A 25,082-nucleotide genomic window follows, 5' to 3' on the forward strand; every position below is an offset into this window, starting at 1 on the left:
GCCTCCCATTATTTTTTAAATTTCCCATAAATCCATTAGTTATAACTGAAGTTAGAAGGGATAACCCTGGAGCCAGTTTAAGGGAGCAATTACTCCAAACTTTAGGTGCAGCCTTTGTTGATGCAAGGTGGAATCATGTACGTTTTTCTTTGGTTTAAACCACAAAACAATTCCCATGGTATTATGGCTACCATGGAGACAAGTGGACGTGTGGGCATAACAAACTTACGAGGACAGAAAACAAAGATATGCCATTCTAAACCCTGATTTGCCTGTTGAGCATTCAGCAACTCACCCGATGGTTTGTGATTTTAAATGATGGTTAGGGCAGTGGTGGCTTGGTGTGATGGCCAAAGTGAACTCTGTGCTTAGCCGGTACTTGTGAACTGAACGCATGTAGCCCTCCCTCCCAGTACACACTATTGTGTGAATTGAGACTTTTTATCTAGATTGGAAGTGTGTGTGTGTCCCTTGAAGAATAAAGGTGCAATCCTATACTTCCTTGCCTGGGATTAAATTCCATTGAGCTCAGTGGACATGCATAGCCTTGACCTGTAAGTGAATTAATCTCTCTGCAATCTTTTCAGTGCCCTCCTGCTCACTGTGTGTCCTTATGTCAACAAAGCTCTGGCCACTGACCACTGTGAGCTGTCTGCCCTGGTTTGCTCACCAAGGTCCATTTCCCTGTTAATGAAGACGAGAAGAGGACTGAACCCGTCTGGTCAGAGGGCAGGGCCTTTATTCCTGTCTGAACTGCTGCCTCTGCAGTGTCCTGCAAAAAAACACCTGGAGGAAGCTGTGATCTTGAAGTCAGGTGAGCTGAAAGTCTCCCTTCCTAACCATTTATGCCACGTAAAATAAGGCAGAAGTTTTTTTTAGTTTTTTTTTTTTTGCTTCACGGCCCAAAATGGATGCCCACCTTTCAAGCAGAGAAAGAGGAGCCTGGAGTGTGAGGGGTCGGTCAATTCTTCATGGAGGGCCAGACGAAACAACCACAGCCTACTAGCCACACTGTGTGTGTGTGTGTGTGTGTGTGTGTGTGTGTGTATGTGTGAGTGAGTGAGTGAGTGAGAGAGAGCGAGAGAGAGAGAGCATCTTTAGTCTTGCAGCCCCCTGCCAATCCATGTGGGGCAACTCCAGGTACGGTAATTGTGGGTCTGGTTCAGTGCAAAAAGCCTGAAGGTGGCTTCTCTTGACTCTCCTCAATGGTCTGCATTTCCACCCTTGGGAAGAGCCAGGAATCCTGGATTACTCACGGGAAGGAAGCGAGAGGTGTGTGCAGCCCAATGAGGCCAAAGGGAATGGCGGAGGGAGGCAGCCTCTCTAAGCTGCGAAAATTCCTTGCTGGTTTTCATTTAGTCAGGGCTTCTTATTTTTTTGAACTGCAATTCGCCAGAACTCAGTTCTGACCCCTCTCAGGTGGATCTTCTAGACACATCAAAGAAGCGATTCAGTTTAACGCGTTGCAAACTAGAATCTCATTGGTGAAAAATTAAGACTCCACAGCGCCATCTGATGTCACGGTGTTATAACGCATATAAAGTGCTTTATCTTTACGAATGTAGCTGAGTCCTAAAGAAAACTTACGCGTGTGAAACAAGAAAGCAAACTGTTTTAAGTATGGGCTTTGCCTGTGGCCAAGATGGAGCTGAGAAGTTAACTGTAGCCCATACAGTACTTGCCCATTCAGCTGCTGAGTAAACTTGAAGAAGTAGGAAGGAAGTAAAGCTTGATTGGAAGTGATCTAGATTACCAGCAAGTACTGTACTTACTAAAAGAAAGAAAAGAGAAATTGGTGGAGGAAAAAGAGGCTGCCTTTTTGTCTATCACCCTGCCATCCCCTCCTTTAGGTGACTTACTGCAAGCGTTGTTGCTTTACTGTCCACATATTGCAGGAGAAACTTCACGGCTGAGGATGGAATGTGGCCCTCTAGGCCATGCTCTCTGGCCCTTGGAGCTCCCACAAGGCCACACCCCTCCTCCCTTAGTATACCCCCATCCCCAGTCCTGCTCTGTGCACTCCTCAAACCCTGGCTTGAGGGTTTCCTTGCATGGTGATAATGCCTCGTTTGCCTGGGGACTCAGCTATACAGCTGCAAATAAAGCGTTTTGTGTTGTAAAGTGCATTATAGTGGTAAATTGGTTCTCAAACTTAATCCATTCCGGTTCCAAAACCAAAGCGCGCTTTCCCATAAAAAGTAATGCAAAATGGATTAATTCGTTCCAGACTTTTAAAAAACAACCCCTGAAACAGCAATTAACATGAATTTTACTATCTAACGAGACCACTGATCCATAAAACGAAAGCAATAAACAATGTACTGCAGACACACAATCAATCAGTAGTTGAACTGGATTCCACATAGTCACAAAACAAGAACAAAAAAGAGCTACAAGAACGAAAAATAAATAGCAAAAACAGACAGATCTCAGCATAACACTCAAAACGGAAGTGTGGCACTCAGATCGGAAGCACAACACTCAAAACGGAGCACGTTCAGCTTCCAAAAAAAGTTTGCAAACCGGAACACTTACTTCTGGGTTTGCAGTTTTTGGGTTCCAAGTTTTTTGAGTACCAAGGCGTCTGAGAACCAAGGTACCACTGTATACAAATGTGACACTAGATACTGATGCTGAGCTATGGCAAACTCAACATATTTTTCAAAACTTTTTTTTTAAAGCGTTTTTACAGTGGTTTTTTATATGTGTCTAGATTCCACCTGGGTGAAATTGGGAAAGTGTGTGGGTTTCCGCTCGTGCACGACGGGAAATGGCTGACTAATAACATCTCTCCCGACCCCCACGGGGAATTTTCGAGGCTGTGATGGGAGTAAGCAGCCTCCCAACCTTCCCAGGAGTGTGGCAAGGACTGCCTTGCCCACAGATGCCCCTTAAACTTGCTCCAACCCTGGGGGAAGGAGCAGGGGGGGTCAGGGCGGATAGCACCCGTGGGGGGAGGAACTCCTCGATGCCACCCCGACCGTGCACGAGTCCCAATGCTTTAAAATATAAATTAGTGAGAAGTTTTGGGCATGCTTCAAAGAAAGGAGGAAAAAGTATTCTGTTAAAAAACTCAGCCACTGAAAAGCTAAGAAGAAGAAAAATGAAGAAGACTTTATCATCGTATCGGTATGTGGAAACTGGATGGAAAGGGGGGGGGGCTCGGACTCTTGTGATTGTATTTTGCTTTACTATTTTATATAACGGGCAAACACTCCCCCCCAGAAGACCCAACTTCATTATGCATAACAAGTAAGATTTGAAAGACTGATAATTTGATTTCGGTTGAGAAGATTTGATACTATAAACTGTGTGGAACTAAAATAATATTTAACAACACTGTCCCTATGTGATGAGCTACATTGTTAATATTTTGAAGAGGATAAAAAGCGTTTTTACATGCTGATATTGGCAAAGAGAGAACCCCTTGGACACTGACTGATGTTAATTGGAGGAATTTGGACGGTTTCCTAGAAATGACGCAGTTGAAATAAGCCATGCCACCTGGACAAACCCGGGCTGCACAACACGAAACCAGAAGGAGAGGAAAGCCAAAAAAAAAAACCCTACAATATACGAACCTCCAATATAATTGGCAAACTCTCCTGAAAAGGTACAAGTGGAAAGCAGACGGGTGAATAATAGCTGTGGAAAAAGATGTTTGGATGTTATCGGGTTAGAACGAAGATGGCGACTGTCCGTGATTAGGCTTTTGGAGTCAGAGTCAAGGGGCAAGGCGATTGTATGGTGATGAAATATGGACTTCAATCCACACAGACATATTGTTTGCTTGGTGGAATACATCAGAGGCTGTGAAAATATTGGAAGGGTGGAAAACAATGGGCAATAGTTGATTAGATACCTCCAGAGTTTGAAGCATGGGAAACCTCCAAATAAATTTTATTAATAATTGGATAAATAATTTGGAATGTAATTTGGTATGTTTCAATGTGATTTTGTTGTATTGGAAACTCTAATAAAAATGATTTGGCAAAAAAAAAAAAAATTGGGAAAGTGTGCATGTCAATGTCTGTCTTTCTGCATGACTGCAGATCTCCTGTAGAAAGGCAAGGGTCACATCCATTTATATACCTACTTTTGCCTCTGGCCGTGCACTCCACTGGCATGTGGCCTCCCAAAGTTTTCCCATGGCGGAATGTGGCCCTCCTTGGGCTAAAAAGGGCAGGCAGGATTGCAGCCGAAGTGTCATATTGGTTTCCCTCCATTTGCCAAAGATCCAGCCATCACTCAAATTGCAATTTAGTTCTGCTTCCTTCCAAATGTCTGCCTTGAGTGCATGATGAATTCTGGAGCCGAGTGATTCTGCAATTAATGAACCTTTGGTCTTTCACTTTAGGAAGATGAAGCAACTTGTGATTATTCTGCTGTGTGCATTTGTGCTTCCAGACGGCCAACGGTGCGGTAAGCGTGTGGGTCCCTTAGTGAAATAATAGCCATTTAAAAGAACAGAAATCCTGTTCTCCTTTCTATCCAGTAATAGGCAAACGAGCTTCAAAAAATCAGGCCAAGTTCAAATTGTTACTATTAGTTTTAGTGTGGCAGCCCCTACACTTCAGAACTCCCTGCCTATTGACATCAGGCAAGTGCCTTCACTATATTCCTTTTTGTTGTTGTTGTTCAGTCGTGTCCGACTCTTCGTGACCCCATGGACCAGAGCACGCCAGGCACGCCTATCCTTCACTGCCTCTAGCAGTTTGGCCAAACTCATGCCAGTCGCTTCGAGAACACTGTCCAACCATCTCATCCTCTGTCGTCCCCTTCTCCTTGTGCCCTCCATCTTTCCCAACATCAGGGTCTTTTCCAGGGAGTCTTCTCTTCTCATGAGGTGGCCAAAGTACTGGAGCCTCAACTTCAGGATCTGTCCTTCTAGTGAGCACTCAGGGCTGATTTCTTTGAGAATGGATAGGTTTGATCTTCTTGCAGTCCATGGGACTCTCAAGAGTCTCCTCCAGCACCATAATTCAAAAGCATCAATTCTTTGGCGATCAGCCTTCTTTATGGTCCAGCTCTCACTTCCGTACATTACTACTGGGAAAACCATAGCTTTAACTATGTACCTGCTAAAAACATTTTTGTTTAGAGAAGGCTACCCAGATGTTTAGAAAGTTGATGGGAGTTTTAATCTGTTTTTGGCCTATTGTTATTTTAACTTTTGAATTGTTAATTTTCCTTACTGATAATTTTATTGGGTTTTTTGTTTTGTAAACCACCCAGGGTTTGTTGTTGTTGTTGTTTTTTACAATCAAGCAATGTATAAATTTGTATAAATGCAGTGCTTTTTTCCCTAAAAAAAAAATTAAAATGTTTAAGAGTACTCTCATTTTGACTCCAGAAAAATCACCATTTTATAGTTCAAATCGGGGGAAATAAATACAGTGAATGGGCAAAAGTACAAAGATTTACAAAATGTTTAGGGGTATGCGTACCCCCAGAAAACAGCACTGTACAAATGTATAAATAATGTATACATTTGATGAAATTAATAATTAAAATACAATAAAATAAATGGAAATCGAATCCTGACAAAACAAAGGACCTTTGGGTAGATTATAATATATAATGGTCTTAAAATAAATATGGCTGCTTTAACCAGGCGCCTTGTGTGGCAGTTGAATGGGACCTTTGGAAAGAAACAAAATTCACAGGTTCTGGTTGTGTATACAAGACCTTTCATTTTATGCTCAGCGGAGACCTTAGTACTTGCTTTTTCAACATAATCCACACAGCATCTAGATCTGTTGCTTATTTTTTTGCTGCCGAAATGCACTAATTGAGAAAACGGTTTCGTTCTGAAAACGGAAAGCTTGTTGCATATTGATTTGGCATTACCCTACAGTGTGTTCTTTTAAATAGTTTCAAAATGTTTTTCTTTTCATTTAATTTCTGAGTTTGTGTTGTTTAAAAAAAAAACACCACTTTGGTGTTTGCCACCCTTTGGGAGCAAAAGCAGGATAGGCATTTAGTAATTAAATAAAATCATGTATTTTGATCACCTGGCTCCAACCAGCAGCTGGGAAATCACATTTTTGCCCCAGTTTAAGTTTCTGAACCATCTTCAAAGGCAGCCCCATGCTAAGTACATTACAGCAGTCTAGCCTGGAATATCCTAGCAGTGCATGGAGAACTGTGTCAAAATCCTTCTCCAGAACTGTGTAGAATCTGCATAAAAATAGATGTAACCATACTCCCCCCCACCCTTTCCGCTTTGTTTAAAAAGCAAGTGTTCCACTTCGTGTGACCCTTATTATTTTATTTATTTAATTGCTCCTGCACCCCACCTTCTTCTCCAATGAGTTTTAAGGAGGCAAGCATGGTTCTCCCTTCCTCATTTAATCCCCACAACCCCGCGGGGCAGACACGCCCAGCAAGCATTATGATGGCCGAATAGGGATGTGAACCCTGGTCTCTCCCAGGTCCTAGCAGTCCAAAGCTCTAACCGCTCCACCACCAGACCTCCCTAGCTTGCGAGTTTCCGACCCACTAGTTGAAAACCAAGGCCCTGACGAATCTATTCTGTGCAGAGAACAATGGCTGCGTCACTTCCTTGAAGCGAGACATCCTCAAGCTGATGGTCAAGTGGGAAGATGCGACCTGTCTCCAGAACCATCAAGGTCTGCCTCCGAACCTCCTTCAGTCTCTGCCCCGAAGCTGCATGGAAATCAAAACAGCACTGGAAGGAGCCACAGGTGGGTGAGTCAGGGAAAGGGGCATGTTCGGCATGTCTGCGCATGTGACCATTATGGCGGGACCTTGAGCTGGCTGTTTTGAACAGGAATCAAAGTGATTCCAAACTATGTGGGGATGGTCCTTATTGAAATTCTACTCAAGATTGATCCAGAGTAGATTCCAATGCATAGTTACGAGCGTCTCAAAAGGCTCTTCTGCTGTGAAGAAGAAGAGTTTGGATTTGATATCCCGCTTTTTCACTACCCGAAGGAGTCTCAAAGCGACTTACATTCTCCTTTCCCTTCCTCCCCCACAACAAACACTCTGTGAGGTGAGTGGGGCTGAGAGACTTCAAAGAAGTGTGACTAGCCCAAGGTCACCCAGCAGCTGCATGTGGAGGAGTGGAGACACGAACCCGGTTCCCCAGATTACGAGTCTACCGCTCTTAACCACTACACCACACTGGCTCTGTGAGCGGCTCTGTGCCGCGGGTTTGGGGGCAAGCGAGCCAGTAAGGTGCTGAGGTGGCTGGCTGGCTGGCTCCACCCTCCTGCTCGCCTGGGATTGGTGTAGGGCCGTGGCGAGGCCCGCCCAGCGCACGCTGCTCAAAACACCTTGGTCGACAACTCTGGGTAACCTGGGGTGGGATGGGCGCTGGGTGGATCTTTGCACCCCGGCGCCACATATGCTTAAAACGGCCTTGGTTGCAGATTAACTTAAACTTACAGTAACTTATAAGTCTAAACGTTAACACTAAGCATACTATGTGCAGAATACCACACTGGAAGAGAGAGAAAGAAAAACTCAGGCTCCTTCTGGCCTTACTATTAGTCAGCATGACCTTGACAGATAGAGATAATAAGAGAAACAGTTTAAACCAGCTGTACTTAGCTTCTCTGTAGGAATAACCCCAAACAACATGAAACTTCTGCTTGTTTCTTGTCACACAGAGGAGCTTCCAGAACCCTCTTGAATTAATTAGAATGGGAAAGATCTCTACACATCAGATCAACTTTCTGCACTAAGAAATGCAAACTAACAGGTTCATGTCCCAAATACGGCAAAACTGAGACCAACAAATACAGGCACCCCTCATCTTTAGCGGCTAAAACTGCGCAAGTCAAATGTGCACAAAATGGGGGATTATTGTGTAGGAAATATCCATCTCTAACCACTGCTGCCACCGCCTCCTATGATAATATTGTATATCTTATCCGTGAATGACGGCTATTAATGGCTACCAGCCATGATGGCTGTGCTCTGTCTAAACAGTTGGAGGCAGCAGAATACCAGTTGTTCGAGTCTGCAGTAAAGGAGAGGGTTCTTGTGCTCGGATCCTGCTTGCTGGCTTCCCACAGGCATCTGTTTGGCCTCTGTGAGAACAGGATGCTGGACTGTATGGGCTGCTATGGGCCTGATAAGTCAGGGCTCTCCCGATATCCTGGTTTCCTCTTGCAGATGGGTTATATGACTTGGCCACAGAAGATGGAGAGGTTTACCAAACCTTCTGTGACATGACCACAAATGGAGGCGGTTGGACACTGGTGGCCAGTATCCACGAGAACAACATTCATGGGAAATGCACCCAGGGAGACCGCTGGTCTAGTCAGCAGGGCAGCAACAGCAACTACCCTAATGGAGAAGGCAACTGGTCCAACAACGCCACCTTCGGGTCAGCCAAGGGCTGCACAAGCGATGACTATAAGGTCAGCTTTGCTTTCCATATTGCTCATGGTGGGTTTTCTTGATTAGGAAGTGTTGGCAACATAGGTTGTGTTTGAATATAAACCCTAAACCAGAGTTTACTACCAAACGAGTGTAAGTCTTGGGCTTTTGCACTCTTCCTTGATCTCACCTTTCCCACGATGTGCTTGGAACCATTTGCTTCCGTTTTTCAACTAACCAGTTTGTCGTTTCGTCCCCCAGGGTGGGACAAACTGCTTCTAGTTTAAACTGGGAACTGAGTAGAAATATGTTCCGGTCTGCATTTTTAAGTGAACTGACCTAATCAGCTGGGCATGGGCTTACATGTGGATTAGAAGGCAGACATCAATCAGTTTGTTGGTTTTTATCCAAACAAAAATGCAGACACAATATGTATTTTGTGTGGCCAGGCAAAGACCCCACCCCGACCCCCAGGAGGAATAATGGCTCATGACAACACGTTATGGGATTAAAATTAGCCACTTTATTAAACTTTCAGATGTAGGGAGACCTTGGCTTAGGCATTGGGCGTTTATCCCTCACAGTCCCCGTCCGGGGATCTTGGGAACATCAGGGTTATCCAAACTCTGTGGGGACTGGACTGGCTCTGGAGAACGTCTGTTAAAGCAGAGAGCGCCTGCCCCCCATTCACTGCAATGCAGGAGAGAGCACTGACAACCAAATGGCGTATGGCCAGTGACTCTCTTCCACACAACCCATTTAACGGGGAACCCTGGGATTGCTGCCACGTTGGGGGGGGGCGTTCCACTGCTTCACGCCCCCCCCCCCCATTTAGGGAAGATAGACTTAAAGGATTCCGCCCAAGGCCTGAAACGGCCAAAGTTGTGACGTTTTTGCTACGGGGAAGGCGAAACCTGCCAATGCAGGGAAATTCCTTCCCGGTCCTTCAACAGCAACCATCAATGACCGCAGCAGCGCCCGCATACCTGTAAAGAAGAGGTTAACTTGCAAATGGAAGGCATAAACTGAGGGAAGGCAGGGTGGGAGAAGCTCTGGAGCTGACTGAGGACCCCTAGGTAAGTTCCACCCTCTGTTGTGTGTGCAGGGCGGTCCTATCCCTACCTGGTCAACTCCCCTGGCAACACCTCCCCACCTGGGATTGGCTAACTGTCCAAGGTTAGGCGGGAACCTCCAGGTATCCAGCTTGGGGAGGCGAAGCCAGGATGAACTGCTGAGGATTGTGTAGGTTCAGGTGGCTGATCATACGGAACTCACCCGGCACCTTTTTCGGGACGATACCTAGGGGCGATACTATGAGGTTAGGAAAAGGAGGCTCTGGGAATGAACTCGCCACCTGCAGGAGCTCTTTGGCAATTTTCTTCTCAGCAATGTGTGGCATCTCCCATACAAACTTTTGGCTGGGGGGGGGGGTGTTAGTGCATGGTGGGTAGGATAGGGAAGCCTTCCCTGAAGCCCTCCTCAATGTATTTTGCTGCCTCTCTGTTGGAGTACTCGTGAAGAAATAGCAGCAAGGCTGAAAGAGAGATGGGTGAGGGGGCTAGGGAAAGAAGAGGGCCACCTGCAGGTATTTCTTCAATTTGGCTGTAATCCAGAATTGCCTGAGGGTGCTCCGGCCTCTCTTTTTTCCTGGGGTGTACCTGCACCCAAGCCGCGAGAGCCTCGAAAAGGCTTCTTCCCTCGAAAGCATTTTGTGGTGGGGTGCGATCCGCTACAGTGTTCACACTCATGAGCAAATCGGCATCTCTCTCTATAACAGGCACCGTTGTTATACTCCCAGCACGCTATTCTGGGGGCCTTGGGTTGCGGTTCCGACTGCTTTGTGTTGTCGGGCCTTTTCTTAATATATGGGGTGACAAAGTTTAACCACGCACTATCATCTATTACATCCCACCTGGCTGTGGGGTCATTGGCTGCCCTCAATCTAAAGGCCTCATCATAGTTGAGCGCCGCAGCCTCCCCAGCCAGAGCCTTGGCTTTTAGTATAATAAGCTGGTAGTTGGCGAGGTGCCAACCTCTGTCTGGGTAGGTGGCAATTACTACCCCCATGTAGGTGGAAAATGCAGTAAGCCAGTTGTGGAAGTTGCGCTCAACCAACACTTTCTTGTCTTTTTTCTGCTGCTCAGCAGATTTGGCCTTTAGGATAGTTAATGAGGCAGGGGATAACAAGGAGAATAGGTCCACGAACTTACCATTAAGGATGCGTTCCCTTATCTTTTTACACAGGCAAATGCCTGGGGGCTGGTCACCCCACTTAAAGTTTGACTTCCTTATGCGGCCTCTGGAGTCAATGCCCTCCTCGCCACATGGCGCAGTAGCGCCATTGTCACGCCTGTGCTTCCTGTTGCGGCGACGCCATACCCAATGTGGCAGCCCTGGGGCATGTGGGCCCGTGACCCAATACCCTTTGATGCTTCCTTCCCGCTCACTGTCAGAGGAACTGCACCTACCTCTTGAGCTTGAAGATCCGGAAGACTCCCTTCTGTACTTGTGCCCCCTTTTCCTGCATCTGCAATGCTTCCTTCCACGATGACACGAGCTGCGAGGCTCAGGGCTCTTGTACCTATCTGAGGAGTTGGAGTGTGGGAACCTACTCCTGCGCCCCGAGGATGTGGTTGATGAGCAGGACCTGTGTGCTCGGGTGCGGTGGGCTGGAGAACTGTCACTGCGCCCTCTATTGTGGCGGTGAAGTGACCCAGGGCTCCTTCCACGCGATTCCAGCCTCTCCAGGCGTTGCTTTAGCCGAGCAATGGTCCTGACCCTGCTGTCCCCGTGCTCTGAGCATGAAGAACTATCACTATTGGATGAGCAGGTCGGGGAAGAGCTCACCTGACGTTTGGATTTTGCAGCCAACCTCCTGTCCGCACAGCTTGTGGAGGCTGGCGGGCTTTCGGACCTTGATGACCCTCTCATTGCAGTTGCCCTCTTCCTGGGCGCTGCTCGCCCAGGTGTGGGGTGCTTGTTCCCAGATGGGTGCGCCCTCCTCCGGCCCACTACCTGTACCTGTGCTGACTTACTGGGTGCACACCTTACAGTGCCACTTCTTGTGCGGGGAGGCGAAACTACTTGACGCTTAGCTGGCATGGCGGAAAGCTAACAGGGTAGTATCTAATGGTAGAAATCTATAGACTGAATGAGGAATGAAGGTGTTAGTGATTCAGAACTAATATACTGAAATGCTGACACTTGTTATTGTGGGAAAGCTAAGGGTGAAAGAGTGAGACAAGAGCTGAGCCACAGCAGGTATCGCTAGAGTAAGCTGTAAGATAAACCCAACAAAAACAGTTAAGGTTCGCTGTATAATATTGCCGGAAGTCAGCGGGTTATATCCTCTAGTTCGGGGGTCGGGAAGGCGCGGCTCCGGAGCCGCATGTGGCTCTTTTAGAGCTTTGCCGCGGCTCCGGGGCGGGGAAATGGTGGGGGGCGCTGCGCCTGTGGCCCGCCTGCGCCCCCCTGCCTGGCTTTTGGGATCGGCAGCAGGGCGCGGAGTGGTGGAGAAAGCAGCATCCCGGCTGCTTTCTCCACTCTGCGCCCTCCCGCCGATCTCAAAAGCAGGCTTTTGGGATCGGCAGCAGGGCGCGGGGTGGAGAAAGCAGCCGGGATGCAGCTCTCTCCACCCCTCGCCCTGTGTGCCGATCCCAAAATGGGATCCGCGGCTGGGCGCAGGGTGGAGAGAGCTGCATCCCGGCTGCTTTCTCCACTCTGCGCCCTCCCGCCGATCTCAAAAGCAGGCTTTTGGGATCGGCAGCAGGGCGCGGGGTGGAGAAAGCAGCCGGGATGCAGCTCTCTCCACCCCTCGCCCTGTGTGCCGATCCCAAAATGGGATCGGCGGCTGGGCGCAGGGTGGAGAGAGTTGCATCCCGGCTGCTTTCTCCACCCCGCGCCCTCCCGCCGATCTCAAAAGCAGGCTTTTGGGATCGGCAGCAGGGCGCGGGGTGGAGAAAGCAGTGGGGATGCACCTTTCTCCACCCCTCGCCCTGTGTGCCGATCCCAAAATGGGATCGGCGGCTGGGCGCAGGGTGGAGAGAGTTGCATCCCGGCTGCTTTCTCCACCCCGCGCCCTCCCGCCGATCTCAAAAGCAGGCTTTTGGGATCGGCAGCAGGGCGCGGGGTGGAGAAAGCAGCGGGGATGCAGCTCTCTCCACCCTGCGCCCAGCCGCGGATCCCATTTTGGGATCGGCACACAGGGCGAGGGGTGGAGAAAGGTGCATCCCCACTGCTTTCTCCACCCTGCGCCCTCCCGCCGATCTCAAAAGCAGGCTTTTGGGATCGGCGGCTGGGCACGGGGTGGTGGAGAAAGCAGCCGGGATGCTGCTTTCTCCACCACCCCACGCCCTGTGCTCATCCCGCTTGCTTTGAAGGGAGCTGGGGACAGGGGTGAAAGCTCACCCCTCCTCCCCAGCTCCATTCAAAGCAAGCGGGGATGAGCCGTTGTGAAGGGGTGCATGGTGCCCCTTCAGAGCAGCTTATCCCCGTTTTTTTAAAGGGAGCCTGGGAGAACACCCATACACCCCCGTACACACACGCACACACCTTGACTTGATTCAACACACATACACACCCCCTGAGTTTATTCAACACCCCCTTTATTTGATTCAAAACAAACACACACACCCCTACATGCACACCTTGACTTCATTCAACACCCAGGAGAGCAAGCCCAAGCTTGCTCAGAATACGAGAGGGTTTTGTATTTGGGGCATCAAAAGCAGCAAAGCATACATGCATTTGGGACCATATGGGGTGCATCTCTCTCCCCTCATTAGAGAATAATAACTGGGACTAGCCATCAAAAGTCACAGATCAGACATGCTCATATTTTTCATTGATATAGCAGCTATAGCAGCTGACTGCACGATCCTGTATATATAGCATTAAGATAAGAAACAATATATGCAGTGTTATATTTGTTTTAAATGTCGCAATGGTTTTGCGGCTCCCAGGTTTTTTTTTTCCCTTTGGAAATGGGTCCAAGTGGCTCTTTTTGTCTTAAAGGTTGCAGACCCCTGCTCTAGTTGGTGCATAACCAGGCCCCAGGCCCAACACTGGCTGAAAATCGCGGCAGCGATAACAATAGTAATAGTAGCAGCAGCAGCAATAATAATAATAATAATAGGCATGCATTATTCATTCATTTAATTAATTACTATTTAACTTAATTTTATTTTTTATTTTTAATGGTCTAAAAATGGCCGCCGCCATGCGGCCACCCCCAACATGGCGACCCCCATGTGACCACCCCCAACATGGCCGCCGCCATGTGACCACCCCAAACATGGCCGCCCCCATATGACCACCCCAACCATGGCCGCTGCCATTTGTCCCGCTGCCATTTGTCCCGCGGAAATCTGCCTTGGGGACCGCCAAGTAAGCGCGGGGAACGGACAGGTCCGCGCTAATGCGAGAATAGGCAAAAAGGAGCACCCCCCGCGACGGCCGGCAGGAGAAAGGAGAAGGCCGCAAGAAGTGGCGCCTCAAAGGTGGTGTAAAGGCGGGCACGGGGGTAAAAGAGCCGAACGATGCAGCTTCAAGGGGCCCGCGCTAGGCGGCGCCAATTTCCACGGGCCGCCGGGAGAGCGGGAAACGGCCGATGTGCCTCCTGCCATCACTGTCCCCCACGGCGGAGCGCCAGTGAAAGCGGGAATGGCCTGAGCCCGCCATGCCTCCAGGGGAGCAGGCAGCCCCCCCTCCCTGGGCCGCAAAACTGCCCTGTTAGAAAGGGGGAGACCAGAAGAGTCTCTCACCACAGCCGCTATCCCCCCCATGCCGAAAAAACGGGCACAGGAAAAGGAGGGGGGGCCCGGGATCATGCAGCCTCCCTGCGGGAAAATAGCGCCCACTGTAACTTTAGCAAAGAAGCCGAGGCTCCAAAACGCTGCTGGAGAAGTGAGGCCATGAGTGGAGAATATGGATGGGGTGGTCGGAAGGCATAGGGCCCCTGGTCTTACCTCCGGCAAGGATGCAGTCCAGCGATGTCCACTATCCAGAAGCTCTGGAGCCGACTGAGGTGAGGACTCCCAGTTAAGTTCCACCCTCTATTGTGTGTGCAGGGTGGTCCTATCCCTACCTGGTCAACTCCCCTGGCAACACCTCCCCACCTGGGATTGGCTAACTGTCCGAGGTTAAGCGGGAACCTCCAGGTATCCAGCTTGGGGAAGCGAAGCGAAGCCAGGCTGAACTGCTGGGGATCGTGTAGGATCAGGTGCCTGCATGTGACCCCGCAAAAAGCGCCCTCCCTCATTTGAGGTGGGGAGCTGTCCTTATGGGGAAATTAATACAAAAATGAAAGCAAAAGTTGTCAAGGATGCTGCAAAGCAAGCCCCATGAAGAGCGTGGCTTGGTGAAAGCCTGAGGGCCAGATAGAGATACATGGAGGGCCACATTTGGCTCCTGGGCCCAAAGGTTCTTACCCCCAGCATACAAGATTTTCCACTCAGACTTTTTTGTTTTTCAGAACCCTGGCTACTACGATCTTGAAGCTCGGGATTTGGCAATCTGGCATGTCCCAAACAACACCCCCATGAAGGAATGGATGGATGCCGCCATCTTGAGGTACCACACTGAAACTGGATTCTTGGCTGAAGAAGGAGGCAACCTTCTCAGGCTCTACCAGGTAAGCATGGCTGCCTAGTGACTCAATATTTGGGCATTGATAGCTGTGACTAGTTTGGAGTACCTGGTGCCCGCTCCATGTTTTGGACTCCAACGCCTTAGCCCCAGGCAGCATGGCCATTTTGGACGACCCCCTGCAATTGCATTGACATTTTGTTTTTAATTGGGATATCTAATCACGTGTTACTGTATATCTGTTTTGGACCAAGTTAAAGGCCAGCATAAGACAAGTGTGATCCTTTTGTTTTTATCTTTCCACATTTGTTATCATTAATTTATTGCATTATATCCCACCTTTTCCCCCAAGGTGTTCATGGTTCTTTCCCATCTAATTTAATCCCCCAAACAACCCTGTGAGGTAGGTAAGGCTGAGAGGCAGCGACTGGTCCAGCGTCACCTTTTTAGAGGCCAGCATATTTGTTCTCAGACAGGCCTTTCTTGGCTCTTTTGACATTTCTTCTCCTTCCAGAAATACCCAGTGACATTTGGGATTGGCAGCTGCCCAGATAACAACGGCCCAGCAGTTCCTGTCATCTATGATACTGGCAATGTGCAGCAGACGTCTTTCTTCTACTCTCCAAATGCTCAATGTAAGTTTTGGATCTGTGAAGCTAGTGCTCAGTGTCACTGCAAAAAACTCTCATGGAGTTTGCTTGGGTGGCTTTGGTGGGGAAGCTAAAGCCTACCAAAGTATCCAGCCCAAGACCTAAACTTTATTCTGAAGTAGGGTTGCAAGGTCAGAAGCACCCCAGACCCTGAGATTTCAGGGCCCAGTCCCGAGAATTAGGAATGGGCTCTGGTGATGTCATGGGGTGGACTTTACAGATTCTTTCTCTGTGCTCCCTCCCAACACTGAGTTCTGGAGATTGAAGTTTATTGGGAGAGAAAGAGGGAGCAGAGGAGGGCAGATTCCCACTCCACTGAAAGTCTATACAATAATTTGCATCTGGCTCCTGCTAGACTGAAGCTTGCAAGCTGCATTCTTTATTATTATTATCATCATCATCATCATTCATGCCCACCTGGAGCTTCAATACCCCCTGCCCCACCTGGAGGCAGCCAGACAAACCTGGAGACTTCAGGCCAGCCCTGGAGGTCTGGCAACCCTATTCTGAATAAAAGAAAGAATGAGTGAACCCACCCACCCTCATATTGAACTTGATTTTTAGCTGTTCAGCATATAAAATGATAGGACTCTCCTAATTATTTTCACCACTTTTGGGAGATGTTTCTAGATTCATTAGCCAGAATAAGGCAACTGCCTCAGTGGCAAGTGCGGTGGTATCCCCCTGAGCTTCCCTCCTGAGCGCCCTGTTGCTTTCCCTATGTTGGGGGCAGACCATTCTGTCTTCTTCACCCCCCACAGCTGCCTGAGAGTTAGCTGCCCTCAGGTCCACTGTTGCGAGTGCTAAAGTAAGACACAGCTACCAGTCCAGAAGGTATCTGTATGGGTTGATACTCTTTCTTTTGTAAAAACTGGAGATGCCAAGCACTGAACCTGGGGCCTTGGTATGCTGCCTCAGCTGAGCCGTGAGTTCTGTGTTCAAATTAACAGTTAGCAGCTGCCAAGCTCTTGGGATACAGAGGACAGTCTATATGCTGCAAACTTCCATAATATCCCTCTCCCCCTGCCCTGAATTTGTTTTTCCAGCAAAGACTGAACCTGGCTTCATTCAGTTCCGGGTGTTTAATAACGAGAAAGCTGCCATGGCTCTGTGTGCTGGGGTTAAAGTCACAGGATGTGATACAGAATACGTGAGTGGCTTCTTCAATTGCTAGTGTTGCATATCCTGGTCCCAACGCCCAGGCCGGCCCAACCATTAGCCTTGCTGAGGCAGCCATCTCAAGCAGCAGGCTGGGGATGGCTGAGTGGAGGGCAGCAGATCCAATAAGGAAAGTTAAGGGTGCCCTTGCATGCCTTTGTGGATCTCAGCACTACTTGCCTGGGCAGGGCTCTAGGCCTGGCGGCGACCTGGGCCACCTCCGGTCTCTTCAGGCTGTGGCTTCCCACAGAGGCCGCCATGAGGAGGGGGGCCCTCAGCCACCCCCTTCCTCCTGCCAGATTTGGCCACCAGCTTGGCTGGCCCCTGACATTGTCCTCGCCTATAGTCAGGCAAGAGGCTTGCCTGCCCCCAGTGCTGCTCCTGCCGCTGCTCATTGCTGGTGGGGCTGCAGAGAAGACAAAGGAGGGGAGTTATTTTTCTCTGTGTTTTACACACACATGCACACATGCAGTCCCGCTTTACAAATGTTCACTATGCAAAAATTCAGCTATCCAAACACGAGAAATTATTACTGAAACCTTGCTAGACACACCACAGATTCAGATATCCAAACAGAGAGCATTTTTTACTTCTTCGTTGCTTTTTGCTGGTTGGCTGGGGAAAGGAGTGATGTGGGGAGATTGGACAAATCAGAGAGCATTTTTCCTGGGGTTTCCTGGGTTTTTTTCCACTGGGGGGGGGCGTGTAAAATTTTTGTGGTCGGGAACGTATTAGAAAATTTCCCATAGGAATCAAAGGAAATCATTAACTTGTTATGTGAACAATCACCTAACATATGATTTCTAAGGACCGTAATGTGTTCTGTAAAAGGGACCGGCATGCATTTGTATATCACCCTTAACAAACTACAATTTCCAGGAAGTACTGCCGTATTTTTCACTCCATAAGACACACTTTTTTCCTCCTAAAAAGTAAGGGGAAATACCTGTGCATCTTATGGAGCGAATGGTGGTCCCTGGAGCTGAATTGCCCAGGGGCCAGAAGAGGATCATGCTTTTTATTTTACAAAGAGAAAAGGGGGTGTTGAAAGGACCCGCTCAGCAGCTGATCAGCAAGAGATCGGGAGAGATAAGAGTCCCCAGCTCCCTTTCAGCCCCGCCCCCTTGCCCAGGCCTCCATTGTTGAATGTGCTGCAGAGGAAGGTTGTTTGTTTCCCCAGCGACATGTGACTGGCTGATTAGATTATCTGTTTGGAAACTGTAGAAAAGGCTCCCTTTCCTTTAGAAGCTGCAGAAATGTGAGTTGAACCCCATAAAAACGGGGCTTTTCCTCTTTGCTCTTCCCCCTTTGCAAAAGGAGCTTTGCTTCCCCCCCCCTTTGCAAATAAAGTTGCAAAACTTTTAGCTGATCCTCAAAAAAACAGGGCTTTTAGAGGAGGAAAACAAGAAAAATATTTCCCCCCTTGTTTCCTCCTCTAAAAATGAGATGCACCCTATGGTCCGGTGCGCCCTATGGAGCGAAAAATACGGTATTTTCTGGTTTGCCTCAGGCAGCAAAATGTATTGGGCCGGCCCTGCCCCTAATTTTTTTTAGATTGTGGAATCAAAATTCTGGCTTATGCTTCTTTCTTTTTTTCCAGTCCTGCGTTGGTGGCGGAGGGTATTTTCCTGAAGGAAATCCGAGGCAGTGTGGCGACTATACTGCCTTTGATTGGAATGGCTATGGCACACACAGTGGCTATAGTGTCTCAAAAGAGTTACTGGAATCTGCCATGCTCCTCTTCTATCACTAAGGCAAGGAAGAAGGTCAAAGTAAACATGACGACCTGTATGCAATTTGGCATAGTTTTATTTATTTTTTCAAATAACAAGGCATGTAATTGAGAGGTCTCACTACCCCCTGGTTCACATAGTTTGGCTTTCACAACCCTTTATTTTTTGATGCGCAATTGCACTATCCGAACCCTGTAATAAATAAAAAAGAATGGAATTATATTTTTTGATATGACAAGAATTTCAATGTTTACAGCAGGCAGAACAACACCCACCCCTTTCATATCAACAGGAAATGCCTGGATAAAGAGAAAAGCCCTTAAAGGGGACTTCCAGTCATTCAATATTCTGTGGGAGGAATTAAAGTGCATACCAAAACTTTATATTTGTGCATGTAATGTAGATGAATGCACTCTGGCGCCCCAGCACAACAAATCCTTAAAAAATAGAAAAGGGACTTTTTGCTGTTTGGACATGATGGCAATATGCATGGGAAAGTGTGGGGTGAACAAATGATTAATGGGAAGGTGTGTAAACCCCCTGCAAACAAACCAATGACCTCTAGAGGGCAGGCTTCATCAATAAAAGCAATACAGTATTTCTTGTGCTTTTGCCAAATTTTTGTGGGATATCCAGCCTCACATAACCAACGTGCTTTAAAGCATGAAGCGGTTAAGACCATAGAATATGATGTCCTGCCAGGCTTAGCTAGCTCAGTGCACCTCACTGAGGGAGGGAGGCTTACCAAACTCTTTGTTTTCTCACACTTCCACTATGTGAACCCTACCAGTTAAGGAGCCATCTTCCTTTTAACCAAAATACAAGCAAAATACTAACACACAACAAACATCGTCGTGAAGAAATTTGTTATTATTTTGCAATAAGTGGTGGAAAAATGCACTGGGAATTGTGGGATAACATCTGCTTTAAGCAACATTGTCTAACCTCTCAAACAAATGAGAATGAATGCTCAAAAGAACAGGTCATCTGAGACCTCTGTCTCACAGAGGTGTATCTGGGATATTGTAATTTTGGGACATAAAAACACATTAGGCTGCACATGATAAATTTACCACCTTTTGTTTGGGATACAGAGTTGAAAGTTTAAATCGTACAATTATTTCCAGGGGGGAAAGAAGATGCACATCAAGTACATTCTGCACTCCTAAGATCTGGGATAAAAGAAAGAAAAATCACCAGATAAATCAACCAAATGGATCTCTGGGGGTTTGCTTGTTGATTGAATAGAAACTGGTAGGCTACCCATGAGGTTATTTGCATTTTTCTGTGAATCTCAAGTCTGAAATTTTAAAAGCATAAGTTTCTATTGTTTGTAGTAGCAAAGAAAGTCTTGACATGCAGGCAGAAATGGATGAAGCAAAACAAATTAATGTCAAATTTATGGAATTTAGCTGCTGGAGCTAAAGAAGACCCTGGGTTTCAACGTTTACCGGTACTTCTGTCATGAACTCATTACGTAGCCCTAGGCAAACTGCAATCTCCACTACAGCCCTTCCTCCCTTCTGCAACATGGAGATAATAAGAGTGACCTAACTTAAAGGGTGGTTGTAAAGATTTCAAGATAATTACGTGCCTGTGTACATGTTCCCGTTGACTCTGCATGCAGTACACTCCCACCACAGGTCTGGGAAGTAGTGTACACACCAGCCACAATCCATATATATCTGTATCTATCATGCCCTTATGAAAGACTGCATTTTGAGGCAGTTTCCTCAAGCCATATTTGATCCGAATTGAGAAAAAGAAACATTTAGCTGCATTTTGAATGTATTTTTCATGTGCCCAGCCTGTGAAGCACTCATACTCTGAACACTGCATATAATGCTAAACATAATTATGCTGCATCACTGAAGGTGTAATCCTGTATTTGAGACCTACCAGAAGAGAGGCCGTAGGATTTGGTGGAGTCCTGCTATTTCAGCAGAGTGCAAGAGTGCAAGCATGCCTCCACTCCAGCTGCCCAGTTCACTTGGGGGGGGGCGCAACACTTGCCCTGCCCTGGGCACCGGCAAACCATGCTGCACCACTGCAGGAGAGAACATAACATTGGGCTAGAGGGGTCAGAAATGACACATGGTTCTTCTGAAAGATAGCTGGTTTGATTCTGATAGAAAGGAGCTTGATAGAATTACCTTCCTGCCTCTCCAATGCCTATGATAGTTCTGGATGCGATGCTGCATTTATTTATTTAACAAAATTTATATGCTGCTTGATCACAAAAAATATAAATATAACAGTAGAATTACTGATAAAAACAGTAAAACGCAGGTACTTTAAAACATTCAAAATATACTGTATATTCTGGCGTATAAGACTACTATTTAATCCAGGAAAATCTTCTCAAAAGTTGGGGATCGTCTTATACGCCGGGTGGAGAATCTGCAGTCGAGTATATCTCAAACTCTATATTTTAACTGGAAAAGTTGGAGGTCGTCTTATACGCCCAGTCTTATATGCCAGAAAATACGGTAATTAAAATCAAGAATGGGCTAAAAAGTCATGTGTTTAATCTCAGATTTTGTGTATCTGGATAGGTTTGCCTGAACAAAAATATCTTTAGCAAGCATTGAAAAGAGTACAATGAAAGCCTGATGTTAATGGGCAGGAAGCTATAACGTGTAGGTGCTGCCATACTAAAAAATTTCTTACAAGCGCAGCACAAGTATTATGTGGCACTGTACCAGTGCTAGCTCTGCAGGCTGAAGCAATCATTTGGGCATGTACAGTCCCGAAATTAAAAGACGCCTGCTTCTTGGGAGGAAAGCAATGACAAACCTAGACAGCATCTTAAAAAGCAGAGACATCACCTTGCCGACAAAGGTCCGTATAGTTAAAGCTATGGTTTTCCTAGTAGTAATGTACGGAAGTGAGAGCTGAACCATAAAGAAGGCTGATCGCCGAAGAATTGATGCTTTTGAATTATGGTGCTGGAGGAGACTCTTGAGAGTCCTATGGACTGCAAAAAGATCAAATTTATCCATCCTTAAAGAAATCAGCCCTGAGTGCTCACTGGAAGGGCAGATCCTGAAGTTGAGGCTCCAGTACTTTGGCCACCTCATGAGAAGACTCTCTGGAAAAGACCCTGATGTTGGGAAAGATGGAGGGCACAAGGAGAAGGTGACAACAGAGGACGAGATGGTTGGACAGTGTTCTCGAAGCGACTGGCATGAGTTTGGCCAAACTGCGGAAGGCAGTGAAAGATAGGCGTGCCTGGCATGCTCTGGTCCATGGGGTCACGAAGAGTCGGACACGACTGAACGACTGAACAACAAGAAGTGTAAGGCGATCCTAGAAGTAAACTGGTCCCAAATTGTTCAGGTCTTCATATACTGATAGTAACACCTTGACTTTGGCCTGAGAAGCAAATGAACAACCAGTGCAGATCTCTGAGCAGAGGTGTTTATGTTGACAGAGTCTTACTCCTGTTAGCAATCATGCTGCAGCATTTTGGACTAACCGCAGGTGCAAGGGAAGCTTCACATAGAGTGTGTTGCAGTAATCTAATCCTGAAGTCATCATGGTGTTCCTTATGTTTGCTATTAATTTGTACTGAATTGTTTCAAAGATTTTGAGCAATGGTATTTTGTTAGCTTCCTCCAGCATGCTACTGGAAAAGAGGGATACAAATACATATCATGAACTCAAAACTGGCTCCAGAGGGATGGCAATGCTGGATGAGACCAGCAGAGGGCTCTCCACTCTAACAGTGCTATGACAACAGTGCTACCTAACAGAATATCCAAGATGTGATGTGGCCTTATGAATTCTCAGTTTACATGTCCCCACCTCTTCCAGGCTAGAGAGGCCAACTATGGCGGTCATGCCCAAAGCACCCCCAAACCGCTGAAGCAAGCACTGTTAGTACCGCTCCTCCTGCAGGCATCAAATAAGGACTAGCACTAGAGAATGTCCCCTGCTCCTCCACTCTGTGAAAGTTTTTCTTCTTTGAACCCAGAAGGGATCTGGTTCACATGAAGGGGATGATCTGCCTTTCTCCCTCTCACGTGGTGCACCACGACAGCCTTAATTGTCTTGTGATTTTTTTTATCCTTTTGGCTTGACAATATCTGAGTAAGCAATCTTGCCTTTTCCAAAACATTAAGCTAGCAATATCAGTAAATGTCCACAAGCATCAGTTTGGAACAGACTTGGAGATGGTAGAGGCAATGCACAATTTATAATACAGCTTTCACCCTTACTCAAACCATTTGGTCATGCTGGCTAGTTATAAATAACCGCTAAGGGGCAAATTCCATCAACAAAATAATTTGTGCAAACAGCAGTTTAATTGCATTGATAAAAAGAATATTAGATTTCCTACCCTAACTGAAAATATAGGCTCCTAACTTCCTCCAGCCTATCTCAGTTTTTTTTTAAAAAAAAAATGTTGCAAGTTTTCCTAACATATCTTACCATCTAAGTTCCCTGGCATTCTGTAATAAATTCCACAGTTATCCAGCCAGTGCCATAGGCAAAGATCCTGTTGTCTTCAGATAGGTGAGAGTGTTTGAAGAAGAGTTAGATAGTAAGAAGGAAGGGTGGAGTGGAAAATAAGTCTCTGAACATCTTTTCTAATAGGAACCGGACCAAAACGTTCCATCTTGCATATAAATCTAATTACTTGTGTAGACAACTTTAAGGAAGATGTTGAATAGGCATTGCATATTATGAGTGTCCACAATCTAACAAGGAGAAACCCCTGCTTTCAGTTCTTTATTCAGGTCAGTTTGGCACATTCCAGTATTTTCATCCAAACCATTGCAAGGGGGTGAAAGCTACATTTCTCTGCCTGCTGCAATCTCAATAATTATCAACCTTGTCCCCTGCAACTATTTGGATTCTGAAAAAGCATGCAGAGTAAATGGAAAGATGTATATAATATTATGTCCAGTTTGACCTTATTGTTTGCAAATCCGTTAAAGATGACCTTTCCCTCATTGCACCCAGTCCTGAAATAGAAAAATCATATTCTCAGTCCTTTGAATTGCTTACCCCCTCCTATCCACAATGAGTAGGAGATTTTTGGAGAACAATTTGACTTCCAAGCAGAGCAGATCCCTTTAGCAGGCTTTAGTAGGAGCCGTTTATTGTGTCAAGGAAACCTTATATGGCTATATATTTATATTTTGTGTAAACAGACCAGAAGGGTATTTGTTAACAGGAAAAACACAAGGAAAAACAGTTGCCAAAAGAATGCACTTCAGCAGCTGGGATCTCTCTCTCTGGCATTCCAGATTGGATGGAAGGGGGGAAATAACAGAAAGTACCAGAAGCTCTAGAAAGGAGTGAATATTCACCTTCTGCATTGTGACAAGTATAAAATTTGCCTTTCCAGCCCCGTACATCTGTCAAGTACGAACGGCAAATAACAGCTGTCTTCCCACAGCCACATGTAATTTTTTTCATAACTGCATTTAATAATAACTGGATTACTGCAATGTACTCTGTGGGGTTGCCCTTGAGGTTGGTGTGGAACCTGCAGCTGGTGCAAAATGTGGCAGCTCGATGATTCATTGGGGCAGAATATCGCCAACATGTTACCCTGCAGTTGAAGGCTAAGTTCAAGGTGCTAGTTTTGGCGAATAAAGCCCTATGCAGCTTGGTACCAGGATACTTTAGAGATCATCTCATCCCTTAAATACCCAGTTGATCACTGCACTCCTCTGCAAATGCTGTCTTATCAGGAGGTCTGGATTCCATACAATGTAGAAAGTGGGGCTTTAGTGTTGTGGCACCCACCCTGGGGAATTTCCTCTCCCTGGATATTAGACAGGTGCTGTCTTCTGTTGTCTTTTTGGTACCTGCTGAAAACTTTTCACTTTCAACAAGTAAGTTGAGAAATGTCCCCGTCTGTGACTGTATTGGAATTGCTCTTATTGTTTTCTCACTTGTTGTTTGCTGCCTTGGGCTCATTTGGCAGGAACAGTAGGCTACAAATCCAAGTAATCAATAAAAACAAACAAACAAACAAACAAATAAAAGACTAGTCAGTTGAAGTCCAAGCCTGTATTATCAATTTCTTCCTATTTGTTATGGAATAAAAATGAAGTTCCTTTTCCAATCTGACCTGAAATCCTGTTTTGGGTATGTGTTATGTATGGGAACCAATAGGAGCTGTTCAACCACCTTACAGCGTCCACCTCCTGGCGCGACCTAGCCAATTACAGAAGAGCTAGGAGGGCGAACACTCCTATCAGAAACAAGCTAACTAAGGACTCTTTTCTCTGAACACAGTTTTTAGGCGACAGTGGGTCAGTCTGGCTCGGGCAGGCTCTCACGCAGCATGGGTTGTTCTTGAGTTCTAGTTCCGTTGTTAATAATAAAGGACATTTGGAACTAACGCTGACTCTGCCTCTTATCCTAGCTGAGTACTTAACAGTATGGTTGCTTACATTTCAGTCAATGATTCTGCTGCATAAGGAGGCACTGAGTTTGTTTCTAAGCAAGACAATGGAAACACAAAAGTGAGAACTGCGGAGCTGGCAATGCAACAGAAGCACATAACCGCAGAGTTGGAGAGTCCCCAAGAGATCATCCAGTCCAACTCCCTATAAATCCAACAATTCCTAACCACTTGGATGTT

At 46.7% G+C, this 25,082-nt stretch overlaps 1 protein-coding gene across 1 annotated transcript; it reads left to right on the forward strand.

Annotated features, from left to right (window-relative positions):
• Positions 1 to 677: 677 nt before the first annotated feature.
• Positions 678 to 18,541, forward strand: LOC117061884 (intelectin-like protein). The gene is made up of 8 exons (XM_033174872.1): positions 678 to 814; positions 4,358 to 4,422; positions 6,543 to 6,707; positions 8,146 to 8,393; positions 14,825 to 14,983; positions 15,452 to 15,572; positions 16,634 to 16,737; positions 18,346 to 18,541. The coding sequence occupies exons 2-8, from the start codon at positions 4,362 to 4,364 to the stop codon at positions 18,496 to 18,498; spliced, it is 1,011 nt and encodes a 336-aa protein (XP_033030763.1). The 5' UTR covers positions 678 to 814; positions 4,358 to 4,361; the 3' UTR covers positions 18,499 to 18,541.
• Positions 18,542 to 25,082: the final 6,541 nt, after the last annotated feature.

Source organism: Lacerta agilis, chromosome 17 (genome assembly GCF_009819535.1).
Source record: "Lacerta agilis isolate rLacAgi1 chromosome 17, rLacAgi1.pri, whole genome shotgun sequence".
In the NCBI taxonomy this organism is placed as follows: domain Eukaryota; kingdom Metazoa; phylum Chordata; class Lepidosauria; order Squamata; family Lacertidae; genus Lacerta; species Lacerta agilis.